General features: G+C 40.9%; 1 protein-coding gene across 1 annotated transcript in view; it reads left to right on the forward strand.

The window, feature by feature from the left end:
* cdh13 (cadherin 13, H-cadherin (heart)) overlaps nucleotides 1-23,581 on the forward strand; it is a 436,452-nt gene that overhangs the window by 158,947 nt on the left and 253,924 nt on the right. Inside the window, exon 4 of the mRNA XM_085461175.1 lies at nucleotides 19,594-19,701. Coding sequence (XP_085317301.1) covers nucleotides 19,594-19,701 — 108 coding nt within the window. The remainder of the gene's footprint in view (nucleotides 1-19,593; nucleotides 19,702-23,581) is intronic.

Genomic DNA, 23,581 nt, shown 5'->3' on the forward strand with positions numbered 1-23,581 from the left:
GCTCTCATTTGTTTGTGTCCGCTGCCGTCGTTTATTTGGTTAGGTAGTCCACAGGTGTTACTTTGGCAAGGCATTGTGGGAGTAAGTTAATTAATCCTTGGCAAGTTATTTGTGGAAAGTGACGTTCCTGGTGACTAATACAGTATGGCTGTGTGGTTCTGTGTGAGTGAATGTGCTCTTCAGTTTCTGGATCTCTTTTAAATTATTGTTTCAGACAACAATAGTTGCGTTCTTCGTCCAAATACATCAAATAATGTGGATTTTTTTAAAACTATAACTATTATTCATTACTCTATTATCCATGATTGTGATAACATCCTTGATGTAGCATCTCAATATGCTGCAGCCACATGCCAGTTTACACGTTATTGGTCGTGGTGTAGTTTATCTGCGACTGTGCATGATGGCACAGGTCATAAGGAACGTCTGCATGCTTGTAGAGTTGCGAGATGGATTGCAGGTCGGCTAAAATCTCGATCTTTTCGCTGCTTCTAAGGTGCGTTGTATAGACACTTCAGTTTGGCTGGAATGGGATCAAATAACAATTTGCAAAGTCCTCAGGCTTTATTCATCTCACACACCAACACCATCGCAGCTGTTTGGCTGAATAGGAGTTAACACAGTTTCTTGCACAGTACTGATGATCACGAGTGTTTGCAAGCTGGTCAAGCAGAGTGACATTACTTTGAGCTTGTCGTGTCTTTTTTCATCAGGATTCAACATTCAGAACTGTACAGAAATACACTTTATTAAGCGACTGAGCTGCAGACTTGCATATGTGGTCACAGGGAGATGTTTAGACCACATACACTGATGAAGGTTTAAAAGAGCTTAACCTGCCTTTATGATACAAGGGCAACTTAATCAGAAGCGGCAATCTTTGTACCCGAGACCCAAAGCAAGTGAACACATCACCCACTTCAAGAGCCTCTCCAGCAAGAGTAATGACATGGGCTGATCTATAAGCCAAGATATTCTGAGGCTATGTCTACTTGATTGATAAGGCTCTGTAAGTGAAGCTATTCTGCATTTAGACCTCCTATAAGCAGAGTCAGAAGGGGACTGCAGTGATGCAATGACTGAGCTAATCATCTAGTTTTCTGTTATATGAAAGACATTAGGAGACAAGACAGCCTCGACTGACAGTCTGGGTCTCACATGTGGACATGGCATTTTGCATGTTGTCGTGGCTTTGCAGAATGTTCTTCGGTGGGGAGCCATCCGCTTTCCACATAGATTCCCAGTGTACCCTGTCAAAGATGGCTGTAAAACGACTGCAAGGAAGCTCCAGCTGGTACAAATTTTACCAGAGCCAACATATCCCTCACTCTAAGATTCAAGCCTTCAGGAGTCGTCAGTAAACGTCCGTGAAAGGCTGAAAAATGTCCACACGAGAGGCACTCCAATGAAACTCGCAGGAACAGCATTTCACCGTTTGCATCTACACCATGCAGTCATCACAGGGATGTCATGGTAATTTGGGGCTTTCCATTATTTCTTTGAACTGTACTTTTTGCAGGGTGGATTGATTGTACAGCGTATATTTTAGTGACTTTAAAAATACAAGAACTTGATGCACAAGTTTAAAATTAATTTGGATTTCCTCTAATCCACATAGAGTCAAAAGTGTACTTACACTCCCACTAATACTTGGTTAAATGTCCCATAGCAAACTGAACCTCGATCAGACGCTTTGGTAGCCATCAACAAGCTTCTGGCTGAATATTTGTTTCCTCTTCTTGGCAGAATTAGTAGAGTTCATTTATATTTCTTTCTTGGCATATACCCTGCTTTAAGCATAGTTCTCAGATTTTCAGAGCAAATCTAAAATGATTTCAAACTTGTGCACACAATTCTTATATTTTAAAGTAATTAAAGATGCATGATGTACAATCTTTCCCCCATGAAAAAGGAAACACACAACAAAAACATTATAAGGCAAAATGTATGATATTCATGCCCATGATGTGTGGCCTCCTATCACCACTGTAGGCAGGTGTAGGTGGCAAAATGTGTTTTTAGACATCAATAGTACCGGATACTGCTAACACACTAGTTTCGCAACTGTTCAACCTAGATTTCTAAAACTTTACATGTTTGATCAGGATGAAGATCAAATCTGAACAGCAGATATGTTTGTTTAGGACTCGACTGTGACAAAATCTCACAGTAAACTGTGACAGATGTCACACCTGTTAGCGCTGTCATCCTGAGGCATATAGCCTCAGGCTAAATGCTAGCTAATGCTAGCATTTAGCATGCTAGCATTAGCGTTTGTCTCACAGGACGTCTTTAGCTAAATACAAACTCTGAGGGTAAAGAAAGTGTAATTTTTAGAGCCTGGGGTCACGGTGGTCTCAAGTCGAAAAGATCTTTGTAAAGACTGCAAAAGTGTAATTTCACCAAACAACACATTTTTAAGAGGAATTTAAACAAATGATATAGTGCATTATAACAGTTTTATGCTTTTGTTCACTTTTCTTTCATGTTTGCTGTGTTACGCCCCAGTCTAGGGGTACAGGAACGCAACATACGTTTGAAAAGACTGCCCCGCCCTGGTCCCCAAAACCATACACAGAGGGAAACCAATTCCTTGGTGAATCGTGTTTTATTATCTACACTGCAAAAATGAACCTCCAGGGTGAACAAAGGCCAAAATAACAAACAAAACAAGCTAAGTCAGTAGGAGGTGCTATCTAAAACCCTATGTGAAATCAAACAAAAGACAAGCGCTACACCTAACTCCCTAACTGAAATAAACAGGAGAAAACAGTGCAAGGAAAAACAATACGGCAGCTCACCCCTTCTGTTGCAGTGCTATTTACAATGTGCTATTTACAATGAAAGCTAATATACACACTATATACAAAACTCAGAAAAGCCGCAAAAATCACAAGCACAAAAGTCTCAGGTTTTGGAGGCCAGGGTCAGGTCTGCTGCTGCTGTCAGTGGCTGCCCCGGGACAACTGCTGGTGAGGGATTTGAAGAAGATCACATGGCCAGGGGACCAATCAGCAGCCGTCAGCTCATCCACTCCGGGACCTGCAAAGACTTAAAGGCACAGACAACAACAGCCACCAAAACAGATTATGGACAGGGCCATAACAGCTGTAAAATTCTATTAAATAGTAATAAGGAAGTTTGGTGTCTTCAGTTAAGTCCTTTATCTTTTCCTGGAAATAGATACTTTACTTTACTTAAAATAAACACAGAAATAAAAGTTAACTATTAATTGCAGGCATAGTTACAAAGTTCATGGAATCAGCAGTGGGTAGAGAGGAACAAAGATTAAAAAACGTGGCAGAGGAAGGCGTCTCTGGTGAGATAGAGTGGTTAAAAGCTCTCATTATTTCAGTATCAATTCATCTGCTGAAGCTCCTCAAGCTCTGGGACTGGTATCATCAGAAAATCTATTGTTCCTTTCTCTGTCCATATCCTGTAGTCCCCCCACACTCCCCACCCGGTGCTTCCACCCTGTCTCAAGTGGCCCATCAAACACATGTTCTGAGTGGCAGCAGCTTCTAAAGAATCTGTAACTAAGTCATGGCATATTTAAAAGCTTGTTTCAATGAGCCGGCGGTTTGAATTGTGAAACGACTGTTGACGACATTGTGCACTTGGATGCCGAGCCGTTCTTAAATCGTCCTCGTGGTAGTCGAGCTGCCTTGATGCCTCTTTCCCGGTTTTCAATTACTGCACCAAAGAAGGTGTCTTTTTGTCCATTTCCGTTCTGAAATCTCTTTGTTATGCTCCTGTTGAAGTTGGATTCTGTATTTTGTTTCCTGTCTAAAGCAGAGCGGAAGCATTCTTAGGTGAATTTATTGGCATAACAAATGCCGTAGTGGCAGAAAATATTGGCTGGTGATAATTGATAAGTGCTAGGAGCGAAGGTGTAGAGAATCGTTTTTTAATTCCTCAGTGCGGCCGCTGGCTCGGTGTAGCGCAGACCCAGAGGGGAAGAAATAACTGATGAATGATTCCTATTATGAGCGAAACTTCTGAATTCAATGACTAATTTATTCCGCTCTTTTTTGCAGCAGATCAATATGTGAATTAATGGAAGAATGCATTTCAATTTAACAAATGCACGTTCCGAGATATGGACTATTTTTTATGTGTATTATTCCTGGGTGTTTTCATAATGCTGAGCAGAACAACAGTTATGCAGAACAACAGTTATGTGGACCATTTTCTTGCCTTCAGGGGGCATAAACAGGCACCATTCAAATGTAACAACTGATAACAGGCAAAATAATCCGAGTCCAAAAGCCTATTTATTTTGCCTTTGTTATGTTTCATCCATTTTTCGTGCACTGAATGAAATGTAATACTGCATCCTGTGCAAAATCCTCATCAGGCAATGGCAAATAGATTTTCTCTAAGCAAGCTTCCAGTGTTCAGTTAGGCTTTCTGGGAACGACTGTGATGTGACATCCTGCAACCGCAGCACAACGGCTCACATTATACAACACGAATAATCTTCTCTCTCTGTTTCCGTCCCACTCACGCTCTCTCCAGCTCGTTCAGTAGCTGTCATTTGTTAATTCTGTTTACTGCCTTTGTCTGTTTTCTGTCTCTTTTTGCATTAGTTCCTCTTCACCCTCCATCTCCGCTGAAGTGCTTTAATATGTCTGCTAACTTACAGATTTTTTGTTTTGTTAGCTTGCATACGTAGGAGTGAATGCTGAAGAGGAAAACCTAACGTAGCATTCATTTACAAAAACAGCAAGACGGTCTCTCGTGTTCACATTTTTGAAAACCTGCTGCCTAATGGTGTTTTGATTATCATAATTAAGCAAGCTAACTATGAAGCACACAATTTTTCAACTGGTGATCATTTTTCAGATAAACAAACCATTGAATCATTTTCAAGGCCACCCGTGAGGTTTATCTTCCAATTTAGTCCAGCTCCTCTTCCATCACGACGGTAGTAATTCATTATTCATTAAAGGAAAGCAAGAAAGACTGGAAATGAAAGAAAATAACACAGATATGTTGCATTGCTTTCGTCTCAAGCTATCAAAGGTTTTGAAAACACCTGAGAATGTTTTGTTTGAATTAATTTGTAATGTCTCTCACAGGAGTAAGACTAATTAGGTGTATATTTAAAACAATCTTGTGCCTGGAGCTGTCTTTGGATGGCCCGTCTCCAATTAGAGATACAGCAGTTATAAAGGTCAGGGATATAAGCAGGTGATTGTACAAAATTTGGAATAAATTCTAAAGTTAGGTGACAGCTGAAGCATAGTAGCTAAAATTGGATCAAGAAAATGTCCATAGGTCTCTTAGAAAAAAGTCAACGGTGTTTTTCTCTCCTGATTGGCTGCGATGAGAGAAACGTCTGCCTTTGATAAAGTCCAGCAAAACATGGATCACCACACTGACGACTTCTTCAGCTCAGAAAAGATTAACAAAGACATTTTTTTAGCAAAAAGTTTAAAGAAAGGACACTAGTATAAAACTGTAATCAGCAGCTATTATTTTTTCTTGCTGTATAAAGAAAAATATAGAAAATTAGACATTTTTCTACATTGAGACGAGTTTATAAAGTCCAAGCATGCTGATTAGTAACTTGATCTGACATGCTCGGGCCATCAAGGGAAGCTAAAGTGAGCTAGTCAAAGTGAATCTATGAACACTCAGCCGCAGGAAACGACACCAGGTGCTAATCCTGTCAGAACTGGAAGATTAGGGCTACAATTTGCACAGACTCATTAAAAATTCAGAACAGAGCACTAGAAAATGTTTCCTGACCAGATGAGTCTTGGCTTCTGTTCCAACATTCACGGATTCATCGTGCCTGGTGTCAACACTTCAGGCTGGGGTGGTGCTAAGGCTGCGGCGAATATCACCAGAAGCAAAATCACTAAAATACGGTAAATATGGTCATATCTGAGGTAGTAATACTTTTCTAGTTGCCACGGAAATGGACAACATCCTGAAGAATGTGCATCAGATCTCTGATTGATCCATTTTCCCATCAATTAAATATACATCTGATATCCTAATATTTAATCTGCTGAATATCTCTATTTTAATATAATATTAAGTTTATCTTTGAGATATTGAATGTTGATGCACCAAAACTAGACATCCCACAGATATCAGATATTACAAACATCATCACATAAACATCATCACATGACTGATTAGGCATCTGTCTTCTTTTTCGATCCTCTTTTTTCATGTTATATTCTGCAGTGTCCAGAAAATCCTCCCCAGTTTTGATTTGCATGCATCTCTTACCTGATCTCACCACTTTGATTAACATTTTGGTTTCTGCACATTGAAACTGTTTTATATGTAGGACTGACTGAAGGGCGAATATGCAGAACTGAGTTACTAAACATTCAACATGATTTTTATTTTTTAACCACAAAAATCCCAAAACCCATAAAAAGCTGTTGGTTATAAAATAGTATATACAAGATATCAGATAACAAAACTAATTAGTCCTTAAAAAGAGTTCATTACCTGAACTTAATCATGGTTTCTTTGCACGCTTTGAGCTGCTTAGTACGAAGCATCATTGCCTCTCTCTGTATGGTTGTTAACCGTGCATTGAAGACCACACTGTACCTGTTATGTGACTGCTGCTTTCTGCATGAAAGCTCAGATCTTCTCAAACTGGTTTATTGAACATTACAATCAGTTCACTGCATTCAAATGGCATCCACAGTTACCAGTTATCTCAGTCCAATAGAGCAGCTTTGTGATGTGGCTGAGCAGGAGATTCATTCATCATAGTTGTGCTGTCGATGAATCAGCAAGGACTGGAACCTGCAATAATATGAGCCATTGTCTGGCCTTTCAGTATGGAGCAAAATCACAAATGTTTCCAGCAGCATGTTGAAGCTGAAGGCAGTATGGCGTCCAATCCAGTACTAGTAACACGTGTGCCTAATAAAGTGGTGTATATGTTCAAAATACAACTTTCTAATTGTCTGATTTGCACAGCTCACCGATGAAATGCTGCACATCAAATTACATACTTTTACAGACTCACTGCAGGCATTAACCTCGAGATTCTTTAGCATAATGCTGCGTTATTGATTTGGGGCTTTGCTTTGTTTATCCTTCAGGCCGTTGGGGTCCAGAATGGAGTGGTTCATGTGATGCTCCTAGCCCCTGGGCCGTATTTTGCCCCTGTGTGCATTAGTGTAGTTAGCCTAAGCAAAGCAATGCAGGTTCAGGTTAACAGTACTTTGTTTGCACTCTAATGTAGCTGTGGTTTGCAGTAGATGAGTCATCATTTAAATAAAAGCCACACACGCACAGATGAGGTAGGCAAAGAACAAAATAATGAAGGAAAAATTCATAAAACCTTAAAAGCTATGTTTGGTAAATCAGAGTAATAACTGCTTTTTGTACTAAATATCGTCTTTGTTGCTTTTTGTTGTCCTTAAGCGACATTGTTGCCAAACTGCAGCAGTGATGATGTGTCCAGATTAAAAAACAAAAAAGAAGAAGTAGAGATCTGTAGCTATGTACACCTTCATCCAGGATACAGGGTGCAAACAGGGATTCTTCTAAGATGTATCTAAATATATACAGAGTCGTAGCGCCGGCAGCGTCGTTGACCCTTCTAGATTTAAAATGAAAATAACTGCCTCCACGTCGGGACACTTTTCTTCTTGGGCGACCGTGGCTCAGGGGGTTGGGAATCACATCTGTAACCGGAAGGTCGCCGGTTCGATCCCTGGGCTCTCTGTCCTGGTCGTTGTGTCCCTGGGCAAGACACTTTACCCTACTTGCCTACTGGTGTTGGCCAGAGGGGCCGATGGCGCGATATGGCAGCCTTGCTTCTGTCAGTCTGCCCCAGGGCAGCTGTGGCTACAACTGTAGCTGCCTCCACCAGTGTGTGAATGTGAGAGTGAATGAATAGTGGCATTGTAAAGCGCTTTGGGTGCCTTGAAAAGCGCTATATAAATCCAATCCATTATTATTGTTATTATTATTCTTGCAGCGGTGGAAGCAGCAGGATTCTTCACACATGTAAACTGCCAAAGTTAAGCTGTGGCAGGGACTTTGATGCTTTTACTGAGGGAAGTATTGCATTGGGTCTCATATTTGGATCACAAATGCCCGAATCTTGAATAGGATTCACTAGAGCTGGGCGATATAAGATTTTTTCATATCACGATATGCTTTTTTCATTTCAGGCGATATCTATCACGATATGAGCCAAATAACTATATTTGTAAGATTTAAATGTGCCGTTGCTCACAAGTAAAATGTGAAATAATCAGCAGGTTGTTTTGATTTAAATATTTATTTCCCATAATAAGTTCAACAGGGCAGATGTACTTAAAATGAGGCTTCAGTTTAGGCAAAATAAAGGCAAATATTACAAACTACACAAAAGGCAGCCGCTAAAGCGTTTAAGTTTCAAAATAGAACAAACGAAACAGACTAAATTGTCAATTCCACTTAGAAACAAAATATTAATTTTAAAAATAAATCTTAGTTTATTTTACAGAAGAAGAGACAAAATTGACTAACTTATTTAATATTGCTTTGGAAGCGCTGTCTGAGAGAAATGTTTATGTCCAGGGAGTTGGTAACGAGGATCCATTACCTTAATTAGCTGCTTGAATCCTTCATTGTCGACCGTGTTTATTGGTAGCATGTCTTTAGCAAGACAGTAAGCTATGGCATTCGTTATGTTGCTATGTCTCTTAGCGTTTTTGTCACATGGTAAGACGCTGGAGAAAGCCGACTCAATTGACTGTTGCTGCTTCGCAGGGATTCCCCTGGTTGTTTTCGACGACGAATTAGCGCTTTCAGTCAGAGTGAGCGTGCTCTAGTGGGTGGCACCGCTTCAGGTGATAAAAAAGGTTTGTTGTATTGCCAGACTTTGTGCTTTCGGCACAATTTACAGTGCGCGTTACTCTGTTTTTGTCAGACTTCAAATAGCCGAAATACCTCCACACTACGGAACCTCTCTGGCCTTTCCTTTCGACAATCTCTCCGGCGTTGGAACCATCATCTGTGTTCTCTTCGGTAACCCGGTCACCCAAGCTCTCAGTTTAATTTTTCTGTAGTCGGTACACTCATTTCCTCCATTACCCGGCCACACTTCGGCTGGCTGCTTCCCAAACAAATACACATGTGCGGCTTGGCACTTGAGCTGTACGCAACAAGTCACGTGACGTGACGCTGCGGCTGTGATTGGTTCGGCTCTGTGCTGCTTAATTTGTATTGGCTGTTCTTTTTTTTTTATAAGAGAGATGAGGTCTATCGCAATAGTTTAATTTTTCTATCAAGAAAAAGTTATTTCGCAATACATATCGTTCTATCGCCCAGCTCTAGGTTTCACACATTTCTGCCTTTAGCTTTAATTTCTCTGTAAAAGGAACCAAGTTTGGAATGTATTTATGAAGTTACATGTGGATTTTTAATAGTGCACACTCCATACAAGTATCTGGAGATGAGCTTGTACACACACTCATCTCTCTTTCGCACCATTAATTAATTCTGCTAATTAAATACTGAAATAGGCATTAGTCGTTAGTGCATTGCTGTATTTTGAATAAGCAAGGGGAAAAGTGTTTATGGTTTATTAGTCATACACATTGTGTTTTAAGGGACGCGTAATTGGGCCGGCATGCCGATTTATTATTTTCTGCATATGCACGCGTACCGCCGACACCAACATAAGTTAGCTGATCTGCGTATTAGGCGAACAGACTAATTGTCTGGCTTTCCTGCATACAGTATGCAAGAGATTATTCCACACTGAAAAGTGTAGCTCTTGCCTGTCACCAGTGGCTGATGGTGGCCTTGATATTATCCATTTCTCACCAGGTCTCCAACACATTGTCAGCAATGAGTAATGACACGTCTCAATATAGCACTGAGAGTGAAAATGGCAGAATGGACAAGGACACGACTTTCCTGCCACAGTAACTCTGGGCTCGGATGACAATGACAAAGGTTCTGTCTTTCTCTCCCTCACACACACACACACACACACACACACACACACACACACACACTTACTACGGTGCAGCATATGTGTACACGTGAACACAAACTCACACTTTGTTGCCGAGGACTAATCAAGCATATTTTTTCTTGTCGTGACTCTTTCAGATCAGCACGCTGAAATGCCCTAATGATCATGTGAAAGGCAGATAGGGATGCAAATGCGTTAAGGCTGCATCAGCGTTGATGGTGGAGCAGTAATTTACGAACACATCACCACGCTCTAAGAGCACAATTTATCACACATGTATCAGGAAAGCAAAAGGAGAAAGTAAGTGTCACAGTCTGGCGAGGGCAGACTGTATGAATTGAGAAAAGGACCCAAAACGCAGACTCCAAGGAACAGGGAACAGAACTTGAAATGTTAACAAAGGCGAGCCGTTTAATATGGCTGGTAGAAAAGGTACAAACAAAGGGCAAGGCAAACTGAAGCAAAATTAACACAAACCTAAACTGGGGGATCTAAACAAACAATAAGAAAAACCTAGACAAGGAAATTGGAAGCATGGCATCGGAAACATGGCGTGGACAACAGACGACCTGACATCACACACTGAAAACAGAGGACTTAAATACACAGGAGGTGATTAGGGGAAGTGGAGACACATGAGGAAACAGCTGACTAGGATAAACATAATGATGCACAGGCAAGAGTAAAACTAACCGCATGAGCACAGAACACAAGACCCCTTTTCAAAGTAAAACAGGAAACATGCAGACTTAGACACGACAACCAGAACTTGACAACGTAAGACACAGACATGAAACGCATGAAGAGCAGGGGAGATTTAACATGGTTGGAAACGGAGGGGAAATAATAAGAACTAGAAACACTTAGGCATGATAATACAAACTTGATAACATAAGACACGCAGCATGAAACACGAAGGGTGAGGGGAAGCTTAAATACAGGGGAAGAAAACACAAGGAGTCTAATAACCAAATGAACTTAGATAACCTAATGAACAAAATAAACTCAAACTTAAAACACTGGGTCAAAAGACCCAGGACCATGACAGTGAGAAGAAAAGCTATAGTGAAGTGAGAGGAAAGAATGAGTGAGATGGGCATAGTGGCAGGTCTAAAGGTGCGAGCGAAGAGAGCAGAGCTGCGAGTTTTCTTTCCCAGAATACCCCGTGGTGAGCCATTCCCAACTCGGTGAATGTGCCGCTCACCCTGCTCGCGTTCCACCTGCAGAGCATTGATACATTTTAAAGCACCATCGCTCCTTCTTCATAGCCACTGTATCTCAGCTCAGCGAAGGCGTGGATTTGACAGCATGATTTATCTTAGCCTTTACTCTTCTAACCTGCCACTAAAAATACCTCGTGGTGTCTCTTTGCCTCGCAGCTCCTCTTACCCATCTTCACAAATATCACACAGCTGTGCACGATGGGATTGATGCGTTCATCCCGAGGCTTCGAACTCCGGCCAGATTTCTACACGCAGTGCTTAAAAGTCCATAAACTTGCTTGTGCACCGCTCACATAAATATACACACACACACCACTGACTGACTGTAATCCTTCATACTTTTGTGCAGTGTTCTGTTTAACAGTTTTAGGTCAGGTTTTTGATTTCTCTCTTTGACATTTCAAAGGTCATCCCCCAGTGGATTTGATAAGAGTGGCCATTTCAGAGACCACTCGCTGTGTCTTTGGTTTGTTCTGGTTGGGTTGTGTTTGTGATTACTGTTTCACTGTGTGCTTTCTGAACTTTGTAGCTGGGGTGGTGGAGCGGCGTTGTGGTTAGTGATGTGAGTGTTTGGCAGATGAAGCCAAATCATTGTCTACGAGTGGCTCAGTTTTACCTCTTCTGTTTCCATCATGCTGACAGAGGTGAAAGCAACAGCGTGGTTACTGTCAGCTGAGAAGCAGTGTAAGCGTGCAGAGACCTCACCTCAGCGATCAGGCACAGGATTATGACTGCGACAGGTGATGTGAATAACACTGATTTATTTTCTCTTCATCGTGGGACCTGTTATGGGTGGGAAACATTAGGGGGCAAGTGAAGAGAAAAGAAGCTACACAACTTCAGATCTAGTGGAGTTTATCTGGTTTGTGGCGGTCCGAAGGAGAAACAATGGCAAACAGTGGCAGAGTCGTAGGTAGTCAAGGCAGACTGATGCACAGGAATCGAAGGCTGTCCTGTGTGGGCTGATCTGACAGATGAGCTACTGTAGCTCAAATCTTCCCCCAAAAAATGTGAAAAGTTCTGATAGAAAGGTCACAGAATACACAGTCCATCACAGTTTGTCACCTAAGGGGGCTGCATAGCCAAAGGCCAGTCAGGGTGCCCATGTTGACTCCTGTGCCGAAAGCATGGACCAATGGAAGACTGCTGAATCGCATTTTCTTTGACATCATGTGGATGGCCAGGTGCATGTGCATCACTTCCAGGGAACACGACAAAGGATGCAAGCCAGCGAAGGCAGTGTGATGCTTTGGGCAATATTCTGCTCTAAAGCCTCGAGTGCTGCTATCCACGTAGATGTCACTTTGACATGTACTTAAGCATTGTTGCAGACCATCTACAACCTTTCATGGAAACGGTATTCACTATTGGCTGTGGTTCCTTTCAACAGGATAATGTACCGAGCCACAAAGCAAAAACAGGAATGGTTTAAGAGCACAACACGAAGTTTGAGGTGTTGATTTGGCTTTAAAGGATCCTTTGCTAACATCAGTAGTGGTTTTTGATACAGGTGACACGGGCAGTTGCATGGGGCGGCATCGTGGAGGGGGCGGCATCGTGGTCTTTTTTTCTTTTTTTTGCTCGCACCCATGCTGCATTGCATAGGCACCAATCTGTTTTCTATTTATTGTCATCTCCTCTATATACAGTACAGTATCGAGATGACGAGGCTCCAGTTACAGCAGTGCAAGTAAACAAACAATATATATAAGAAGATTAAGAAAATAAACATACACTTTAGAACTCGGGATAAAAGGATCAATAACAGTTTCAAATTTATAATTTACAATTTGATGATTTAAAGTCTCACACACAACCCGTCGAAAGAGGAAGGGGGCCGGCTGCTTTTAAATAGAGCACATTTCATTCATAATATTGTAATTCCAAGCCCATCATGTATTCATGATCTGAATCCTGGGTTGTGCGAAATCCCAGAAATAAACCCTCGACAAAGTGAATCTGTGAACTAAAGTGTAGGTCTGTTAGGTTATGTTGTGGTGGGGGGATGGGTGTTCATACTGGAGTGCAAAATTAAAACCAATGGAAGATGGACAAGAAAAGTTTAGAAAAAAAGAGAAAAGAAGAGGAGGAGAAACGAGCAAAAGATGCAGGTAAGCAGATGTGTCATTGGATAATGGCAGGTCATCCTGAAACAATCAGAATCAAAAAACTTTATTAATCCCTAAGGAAATTATGTGGGTTACAGTTGCTCCAAGAAGAAATGGTAAAAATAGTAACAGTAACAGACTAAACTCCAAAGAATACATTATGTTTCAGATTTTACACATTTAAGAAATAGCACTAATATATATCAAGGATTAACAGAGGTGATTATAAATAAATATCAAGAAAATTGATGATTATTCCAGAGTAGAAAAGAGTGTGTGTAAAAAGGGTGAAACTCTTACAGTGTTCGCAGTGTGTTAGATGGAGGAGTTGTACAGAGAAATGGCCACAGACAGGAATGATTTCCTGTGTCGTTCAGTGGTGCATTGTGGGTAATCTCAGTCTCTAACTGAACGTGCTCCTGTGACTGACCAGTACATCATGGAGTGGATGGGAGGTATAATCCATGATTGTCCTTATCTTGGACAACATCTGCCTCTCAGTCACCACCATCCTCACAACATTCTTGGCCTTGTGGATCAGTTTATGGAATCTGTTGGCATCTGTGACCCTCAACCTGCTGCCCCAGCATGCAACAGCATAGTGGATAGCACTGACCACAACGGGGATACAACAAGAAAACATTAATTAGTAGTGATAGTGAAAACATCTGTTTACGTTTGTTAGCCACTTGGCTATGAGAGTAAATAGTAGACACTGATGTAGCTGACTGAATCTTTTGGACTGTGTTCAGCACAATATTAATTAGTCACTGTCAGTTGTTGATTTGTCCTATTGTCATTGTATGATGATGTATTATGATGGTTGTTTGTTAGTTAGGGGGTGTTCGCCCAGGGCGCCAAACAGCCTAGGACCACCACTGGCTGACATCATGGTGCCACAGCACGACATCAGGGCTCAAACAGAGTGAAAGCCTCGATGGGTCAGGGCTGTTCTGGCAGCAAATGGGTGATGAGCAATATGGTTTTTTTTGGCAGGTGGTCATAATGTCATGCCTGATTTGCGTATATGCTGCCATATCTTTGTGAACTCATTATAGTTATGCACGCTAGGTTAAAAAAGAACAAAAGCAAATAAATAAATAGGATATTTATATTATAAATAAACTTCTTCTGGTTGGCACTAAACGACTGCTATCCAGAATTAACAATTTCTCTCTCACCATCAATAACTCGCTGGTCCCTATCTCTCCCTCTGTGAAAAGCTTGGGTGTCATTCTCGATAGCACATTATCCTTTAACTCACATATCAATAATATTACACGTGCAGCATATTTCCAACTCCGTAACATTAATCGCCTCCGCCCCTTCCTCACACCTCACGCCACTGCCATTCTCATCCATAATCTTGTTATCTCTAGAATTGACTACTGCAACTCATTATTATTTGGCCTCACACAAAAATCTATCAACAAGCTCCAACGTGTCCAGAACTCTGCTGCCCGTATTATTACTAGGACTTCTTCTACCCACCACATCTCCCCAATCCTGAAGCAACTTCACTGGCTCCCGGTCAAATTTCGCATCCATTTTAAAATAATTCTGTATACATTCAAGGCTATTCATTCTCTCTCTCCACCGTACCTCTCTGACTTATTACAGATGAAGCTCCCATCCCGCTGCCTCAGATCTTCATCTTCTCTTTCTCTCTCTGTTCCCTCTGCTCGTCTGATCACAATGGGAGGGAGGGCCTTTAGCTGCTCTGCCCCTCGACTTTGGAATTCCCTACCCCCGGACCTCAGAAATATTAGTTCATTCTCTCTTTTTAAGTCCACCCTCAAAACTCATCTGTTTAAAATTGCCTATTCTTAAATTTCTGTATGTTTTAACTTTTATCTTCTATTTTTACCATTGTGTATATTTCCAGTTTTTATCTGTTGTACAGTGTCCTTGGGTGCTTTGAAAGGCGCTATTTAAATAAAATGTATTATTATTATTATTATTATTATTATTAAATGAACTCACAAAAAATACAAGTTGTTTTTTGTACTTTTATATTGAAAAAGTGTTACCATTTTAACACTTGCTCAGTTGAAGTTTTTATGTATGTGCGCTTTGCTTTGACTGTTATCGTTCTGTCATTTTTATAGACAAAGTTCAATGTCGAAGTCAAAATGAAATCCTGAGGTGGGGGTGTTGGTTGTTGTGGATGTTGGCATTGGAATAGTAAGTTTTGTTCAAAGCGATACTGAATAGTAGGAACCTTATTACCATCTGGATAAAAGAATAAAATTCAGTGTTGTACTTTTTCATTTAGCTGCTGTTTAATTAGCTAAATCAACAAGTTAGCTAGTCAAGCTAATCAGTTTACTAGTCTGCCAGCTGGAGTTTGGAAATGCTTTTTTCTCCTGGATGTTTAACTTCTCAGTATTTTAGTGAGCAACTGCAACAACAATATCAATAATTTTAGTTAGGTTATAAGAGATGGTCGTGTGTTTTGTACTAGACTGCTCTGAAACAGAGCCAACGGGTTTATGAGGGATTAATATAGAGATTGAAGGGAAGCTCTGACAAAGCAGACGTATAATCTACATGAGAGTTTTTTCAAGTGACTTTGGTTACAATGCCAAAGACTCAAAGAGAAAAAAGTCCAAAATATTATCATAGGAGGTATGTAGTATGTGAGCTGACGCCTGACAACCACAGCAGCATGTTGATTCTTTGAGCATGAAGTAAGTCCACATCATGCAGATCACGATTAACGGGTCATTACCAGTGAAATATGCACATCCCTTAGTTGGATCATGACATACTGAGGACCAAACGAAGCCAAAAGTGTTCGTTGAGCTATTAACTTATAAACAAACATAACCAACATTTTGCTGATATCCATTCTATTAAAAGATTTTGGCTGTATCACATCATATTTTATTACTAATACTAATCAGATTTACTAAACCGTGTTCGCTTTCCCAACACTTTGTGTGTTGTAAGTAAGTAAAACTTTATGTACACTCAACAAAAATATAAACGCAACACCTTTGTTACTGCTCCCATTCCCCATGGGATGGACGTAGAGACCTAAAATTCATTCCAGATACACAATATAACCATCCCTCCCAAACAGTGGTCACAAATCAGTCCAAATGTGTGGTAGTGGGCACATCTGCTATATTGAGATAATCCATCCCACCTCACAGGTGTGCCACATCAGGATGCTGATCTGACATCATGAGTAGTGCACAGGTGTACCTCAGACTGCCCACAACAAAAGGCCACCCTGGAATGTGCAGTTTTGTCTCACAGCAAAATGCCACAGATGCCACAAGCAATGAGGGAGCGTGCAATTGGCATGCTGACAGCAGGAATGTCAACCAGATCTGTCGCCCGTGCATTGAATGTTCATTTCTCAACCATAAGCCGTCTCCACAGGCGTTTCAGAGAATATGGCAGCACATCCAACCGGCCTCACAACCGCAGACCTCGTGTAACCACACCAGCCCAGGACCTCCACATCCAGCAGGTTCACCTCCAAGATCGTCTGAGACCAGCCACCCAGACAGCTGCTGGAACAATTGGTTTGCACAACCAAACAATTTCTGCACAAACTGTCAGAAACCGTCTCAGGGACGCTCAACTGCATGCCCGTCGTCCTCATCGGGGTCTTGACCTGACTCCAGCTCGTCGCCGTAACAGACTTGTGTGGGCAAATGCTCACATTCGATGGCGTCTGGCACGTTGGAGAGGTGTGCGCTTCACGGATGAATCATGGTTCACATTGTTCAGGGCAGATGGCAGCTGAGAATGTCCCAGTTCTTGCATGGCCAGCATACTCACCGGACATGTCACCCATTGAGCATGTTCGGGATGTGCTTGACCGGCGTATACGACAGCTTGTACCAGTTCCCACGAATATCCAACAACCTCGCACAGCCATTGAAGTGGAGTGGACCAACATTCCACAGGCCACAATTGACAATCTGATAGACTCCATGCGACGATGTGTTGCACTGCATGAGGCAAATGGTGGTCACACCAGATACTGACCGGTTCTGGGTCCCCAGACCCCCAATAGTGCAAAAAACTGCACATTCCAGGGTGGCCTTTTGTTGTGGGCAGTCTGAGGTACACCTGTGCACTACTCATGATGTCAGATCAGCATCCTGATGTGGCACACCTGTGAGGTGGGATGGATTATCTCAATATAGCAGATGTGCCCACTACCACACATTTGGACTGATTTGTGACCACTGTTTGGGAGGGATGGTTATATTGTGTATCTGGAATGAATTTTAGGTCTCTACGTCCATCCCATGGGGAATGGGAGCAGTAACAAAGGTGTTGCGTTTATATTTTTGTTGAGTGTATATAGCACCTTTCCACATAAAAGATCACAAAGTGCTTCACACAAGGATGACAAAGCGTAAAACAAAACAGACAACAGTCAACAAAATGCAATTCTAAAAAGATGTGTTTTTAGTTGTTTTATGAAAGAAGCTACTGAGTCCAGAGATCTTATGCCCAGTGGGACAGAGTTCCACAGTCTGGGAGCCACAGTGGCAAAAGCTCTGTCTCCCTTAGTTCTCAACTTTGTCTGATGAATGAAAGTAGACCCTGGTCACATGACCTAAGAGGCCTGCTATGAACATAAGGCTGTAGAAGCTCAATGGTGTAGGCAGGAGCTTGAACCAGAATCTTGAAGTGGACTCTGAATTCGACGGGGAGCCAGTGCAGCTGTATTAGCAACGGTGTGAGTACTTCGATGTTTTGGTCAGAAGTCTTGCTGCAGCGTTTTGAACAATCTGCAGATGCTCCAGGGAGTTTCAGTTTAAACACGTAAATAGTGAATTACAGTAGTCCAGTCTTGATGAAATGAAAGCATGAATGACAATCTCCAGTTCAGTGCGAGATACAGTCGCGCTTACTTTGGAAATGTTTCTTAAGTGATAAAACCGAACCAAAGATTTGACGTGAACATCCAAAGTGAGAGCCGGGTCGAAGATTACCCCGAGGCTCCTGATAGACGATTTCACAAATGTTGCAAGAGGACCAATAGCATTCATTATCTTAGGTACATGTCTGTCAGGAGCACATACAAGGACTTCAGTCTTTCCTTCGTTGAGTTGGAGGAAGTTGTCAGCCATCCAAACTTTAATGGATTCTTAGCACTCATTCAAAATCTTGGGGCTTGAAAGAAATGTATAACTGGATATCGTTGGCGTAGTAGTGGTAGCAGATGTCTTTAAAGGGGCTCAAAATGCTGTGCTGGTGGGGAAGTAGATATATTAAGAGCAATAAAGGCCCCAGCACAGAGCCATGTGGCACACCACGGGACGTGGAAGATGACCTGTACTTAGAGACTGCCACAAAAAAGTAACGTTCATACAGATATGAAGAGAACCACTCTAAGGCAGATCCAGATACACCGACCCAGTATTTCAGCCTTTCACGTAGGATGTGATGGTCAACGGTGTCAAAGGCCGATGTGAGATCCAACATCATCAGAACAGAACATTTTCCTGCATCGTTTTGCATCAAAGTAATGCGTCAAACAAACGTGTGAGCTCCTCAGCTGAAGTCCAGGTGTTCAGGCAATCGGTGAACTGCCCTGCCGTGATATTTCATCACTGTGTGCTAGCAGCCTAGGTTACAGCTTCCTGGGGTCATTTCTAGGCATTATTTTCATCAGAGCAGAAAGATCCGAGATTTCAAAAGGAAAGGGAGAATTTTTCCCTATATTACACAGCAAAAAGCATGTCTTTGTTTACAGCAGCAGGAGGGTGGAAGATAAAATTAGATTATGCTATTGTGTTCTCAAGAGCAAAAGCAACATTTCAGATGGGCTCCTTCTGCTCGAACAGTTCAATTACTTTACCAAAACCTTGCCTTTGCTCATTTCTTCATTTTTACCATTTCTTGTGAGCTTTGTTTTGAATTTGCTTTCTACTTTTCTCTCCCATCCTTATTTAACATACGGGCTGAATACATATAAATAAAGAATTTAAGATTTAGTGAGAGCAGCAGAGTTTTCCCAGAGACTATGTCCTTATCTCCAAATGTGTAAGGCATATGGTGCTGACTGCCAGATGCAGATGTTCAGCTTGTTTGCATCATATGTTATATATACAACTCTCCTTTAAAAAAGGAAAAGAAAGAAATTTCTCTAAGAGTAGCTGTATTAACAGTTTTATTGCATTCAGTGCACACTTAACAACTCGCTATGTATGTGTGTGTGTTTAGATGTTGTTGTGGGGTTTTCAGGTAATTAAAAATGTTGATAGACATTATGTAGCTATTTCAGTTATTGCCAGTTTCAATGATATGGTTTCTCTTCTGTGTTTTGTAGGATATCGTGGGTCAAAAGCTGCCGTACAGATCTAAGAGATCCCTGCTGGTTCCTAATATATCTATAAGTGAGAATGAGCGAGGTCCCTTTCCCAAGTTCATTGGCCAGGTAAGGAACACATGCTCCTATCATCCCAGATACAGCCATTGTTTAAAGTGCATTAAATAGCAATTTTAAAAGCGTATTTTTCATAAAAAATAAGTTAAAACTGAAATGGCTCTCTTTCCTGTCTTTTTTAACCACAGACTTATTTACAAAATATATAAAATGTTGTTTTTATTTTCTTCCAAAAACACTAAGGCAGATTTTCTTATTAATTTACTTTCATGTATGGAATAAATTGACCTTTGACCTTTATAGTGTTGTTTTTTTAGACAATATATTCATATTTTACAGTTCTTGCCAATATTCATTTATCCTGCACACAGTCAAAAGCAGAGTAATTACCAGACTGAACTGTTTTTAATTGCCCACTTGTCTGCTTTATTTTGACAAGCTATGATGATTGAAAAAAATGCTAATCAGATTATTATTGTTACATTTTTGAGGGAGATTTGATGTGTGAAAATTAATTAAATTGTGTAAATACTTTCTTTAATTACTGTTTATAAAATATTAATTGCATTAAATGTCGGGGCCTGTTGTTAACATTTGGAGCACTAATGCCACACGCTTGTGTTTATTCTGCACTGACATGGATGTTTTTTTTTAATAAATATGGTTACTTGTAACCATATAAAGTGGAGACGTTTACCCACCAAAAAGCTGTTTTTGCTGCTTTTGAAAATATCCTTTCATAACAGATGTTTACTGGATGACACAGTGTTATATTTAAAAGCTGTTGTTGTTTGAGAAATGACTTCGTAGTCAAAGAAGTTGAGTTCTTTAAATGATCGACGCAGGTGGAGCGTTTTATTCTGAGATCAAGTATGACACGTGCCGCCACGTGGAGAGGAAGGTAAACCAGATGTTCATTTTCATCTATAGTTTGTCGCGCTCGGATTTTGGTTTAAATGCTGATTTTCAGTTTATTAAAGAACTAACAATAACATCCTGACATGGAGTGACTTTCATGTGTTTTGGGCCAGATCAAAATTCTTGACAAAATAATAAAAAAATTAAAGATTTTTTGTTTTTCAGATTAAAGCGCTAAACTATTTTGATATATGTACAAGTGTTGCAGCGTAACATGTATCTATAAACTATATATATTACAGTGTTAGTATATGTGTAATAATGTTTTATGACCTTAAAAAATGTAACATGGCGATTTTAAAGTTAAAGTTGATGTATGATAAAAGACCTTTCAACCTCGGCACATCTCTATCAAATAAATAGAACTAATGAATAGAAAAATAACAACACATTTTCATACAATCTGTTCTTGGTGATCAGTTGTTTTTCTTATCTGTAATTTTATTATTTTACATCCTTTTATCAGTTTAAGCCAAAACGATCAGCTTTAGACCCTTTTTGTAAAGAAAACTCTGATACATACATAATCTGCAGTTATGGGTCGAGTGTGCAAACATTTGCAAACATCCCTGAATTTAAACCTTCATGTGCACATTTATTAAAACACAAATGTGAAACGTGTGTTACAGAAAAAAGTTTACATTTGGACTTTTGGTAAATTCTCTCCGCAGCATGTTGCCTGATTCTTTCATCACAGAAAAGAAACTAAGTGTGTCCTGGTGACAAAGCAAAGGTGACGCAGCTGATTACTTGTATGGGAGATTAAAAACATTAATAACTTGCTCGACACTCTCCAGTTTCTCTCTCAGACGTGTTTTATTTCACTTTTTCACATGCAACATGTAAATCACTTTCAGAACAAACGATCAACCAACCTTGGACACCTGTGTAAGGTATTTATATTGATCTGTTTTACAAAGCTTTGATTTATGAGCTTTGCTCTAAGGCTGGGCACTGAGAGATCATCCACAGCTCTCAATGCTCACTCAGACTAAAATAAAAAAGATATCCCTCTCTGAGCCTTGCACATAACAGATAATTGTGCCCTGGAGAGCATGACCACGGCACAAAGCGGCTCTACCCCTCATACTAATGCTGTGCTCAGTATGGTCCCTGTAAAGCCTGGAGATACAAGGTTGGACTGGACCAAGTGTGTCAGACCACCAGGTGATACTTTTGCGGGACAACTGTTCGCCATGGGGTCGTGCAAATTTCTTGCCTTGCCAACAGCAGGAAGATAAGAGTCAGCAGAATAGAGTAATCTGTATGGGACACATTATTTCTGCAGTATGCTCTGGACCTGACTGGGCAGAGCGTTAACCAGTGACACAGGAGGAGCAGTTTACCCTGCGCAGTACTTATGCATTCAAACGAGCAACAGGAGCATTGTGCCTACATGACATTCATTATTTTCTCACTCTCTTCTTCCACTGGGATGCCTTAACCGTCCTTCTAGTTTCCCAATTCCTGCTTCTCATCACTGTTTGTGCATTCCATACATTCATGCCGGTACCCCTTCATCCCTCAGCTCTGCATGAGAAGACAGGCTAATGTTGGCTATTTTACCTAATAGAAGCTATGTGTTGGTGACTTGGCGGAATTGATTTTCCACACCAATAGCTTTTCTTCTTCTTATACAACCGTACTACTTCCATGTGGCAGCCATTCATTTTTCATCCTTCCTTCTTCCCTCTGAGAGATAAGCAGTGAGAAACACCGAGAGGAATACAATTTGAATGTGTAGTGTGTGCATATGTGCACATGTGCAATGTGTGTGTGTACTTTGGGGGGGGGTCAGCTGTCAGCAGGGCTCACAGGGGAAGGCTAAGAACCTTGTTGTTTATGTCACACCTCCTGCTAGCTGTGGAAGTGTTTTGATACAGAGGTCTCCCCCCTGCCCTCCCTCCGGAGCCCTTAAACAGCTCACACAACAGCTGGAACATGCATTGAAACAGATATGCTTAAACGTTTCTCTTTGTAGATGCCACTTCAGTCTCTAATAGATAATTAGTCAGCTAATAGGACCATTTTTAGACTGTTGTATTTAGGAAGACAAGTCAGTCAAATCAGCCCATGTGGTCTAAATGCTTCATCTTAAAAGGTTTTTTTTATTTTTTATTTTCATTTTTTGCCGTCTTGTTTGGGATTAAGTGTGAGTCATTCTGTCATGTGGGGATAGAAGGCTGATAAAATAACTTGAAGCTTCAGGGAGAAATGTTTTCCTTGACCTATAAATATTAGGGGTGCAACGATACTCGTATCGATATTGAACCGTTCGATACAGTGCTTTCGGTTCAGTACACATATGTATCGAACAATACAACATTTTTAATTTATTTTATCAACTTTTCTTCTGACGATGCTGTCTGTGTTGAGCGCTCAGTGGATCTGCGCTCGACTACTCCGCCTAGGCTGCACTGTCGAGCGCAGATCCACTGAGCACTCCACACAGACACTCCCCAAACCTAACAGGTAAATTGTTTCTTTCAGACAGAAGGATTTATTTATTTATTTTTCATGAACTCCTTATTTTTCAGCCATTGTGATTGCTGCAGTATTAGTTTTTGGCAGTTTGGTAAGTCCTCCTGTAAAAGACTGAAAATACAGTTTTTTATTGCACAAAAACTAACAAACAGAAAAAGTATTGTTGTGTTTTTGGAAAGTTGGGATTTTTACTGGGTTTCTGTCTCTTTTTTTGGCTCTCGTTTGATCGTCCAGCCAACAGCTTGCTCCAGTTTTGAGCTGTTTCCCTTTATCTAAGGGATGTTTCAAATTGCAATTCTCCTAAAGCCATAAGACCCCATTAAATCTGGTTGGGAGCCAATCACAAGTGATGACCAAAGGAAAAACTGAAAGTTGAACCCTGGGAAACACAGGATAGAATGTAATTGAGAACCAAGCAACAAAGCTGTATTGGACCCAGCGTTTCAAGTTCATCTGTCTTTTTCTGTCACTGGAATCTGGGGCGATCGTGGCTCAAGAGTTGGGAGTTCGCCTTGTAATCGGAAGGTTG

The sequence above is a fragment of the Copadichromis virginalis genome, linkage group LG7 (genome assembly GCF_057382275.1).
Source record: "Copadichromis virginalis isolate Kocher_CV1m ecotype Utaka linkage group LG7, C_Virginalis_male_GT1.1, whole genome shotgun sequence".
Taxonomy (NCBI): Eukaryota; Metazoa; Chordata; class Actinopteri; order Cichliformes; family Cichlidae; genus Copadichromis; species Copadichromis virginalis.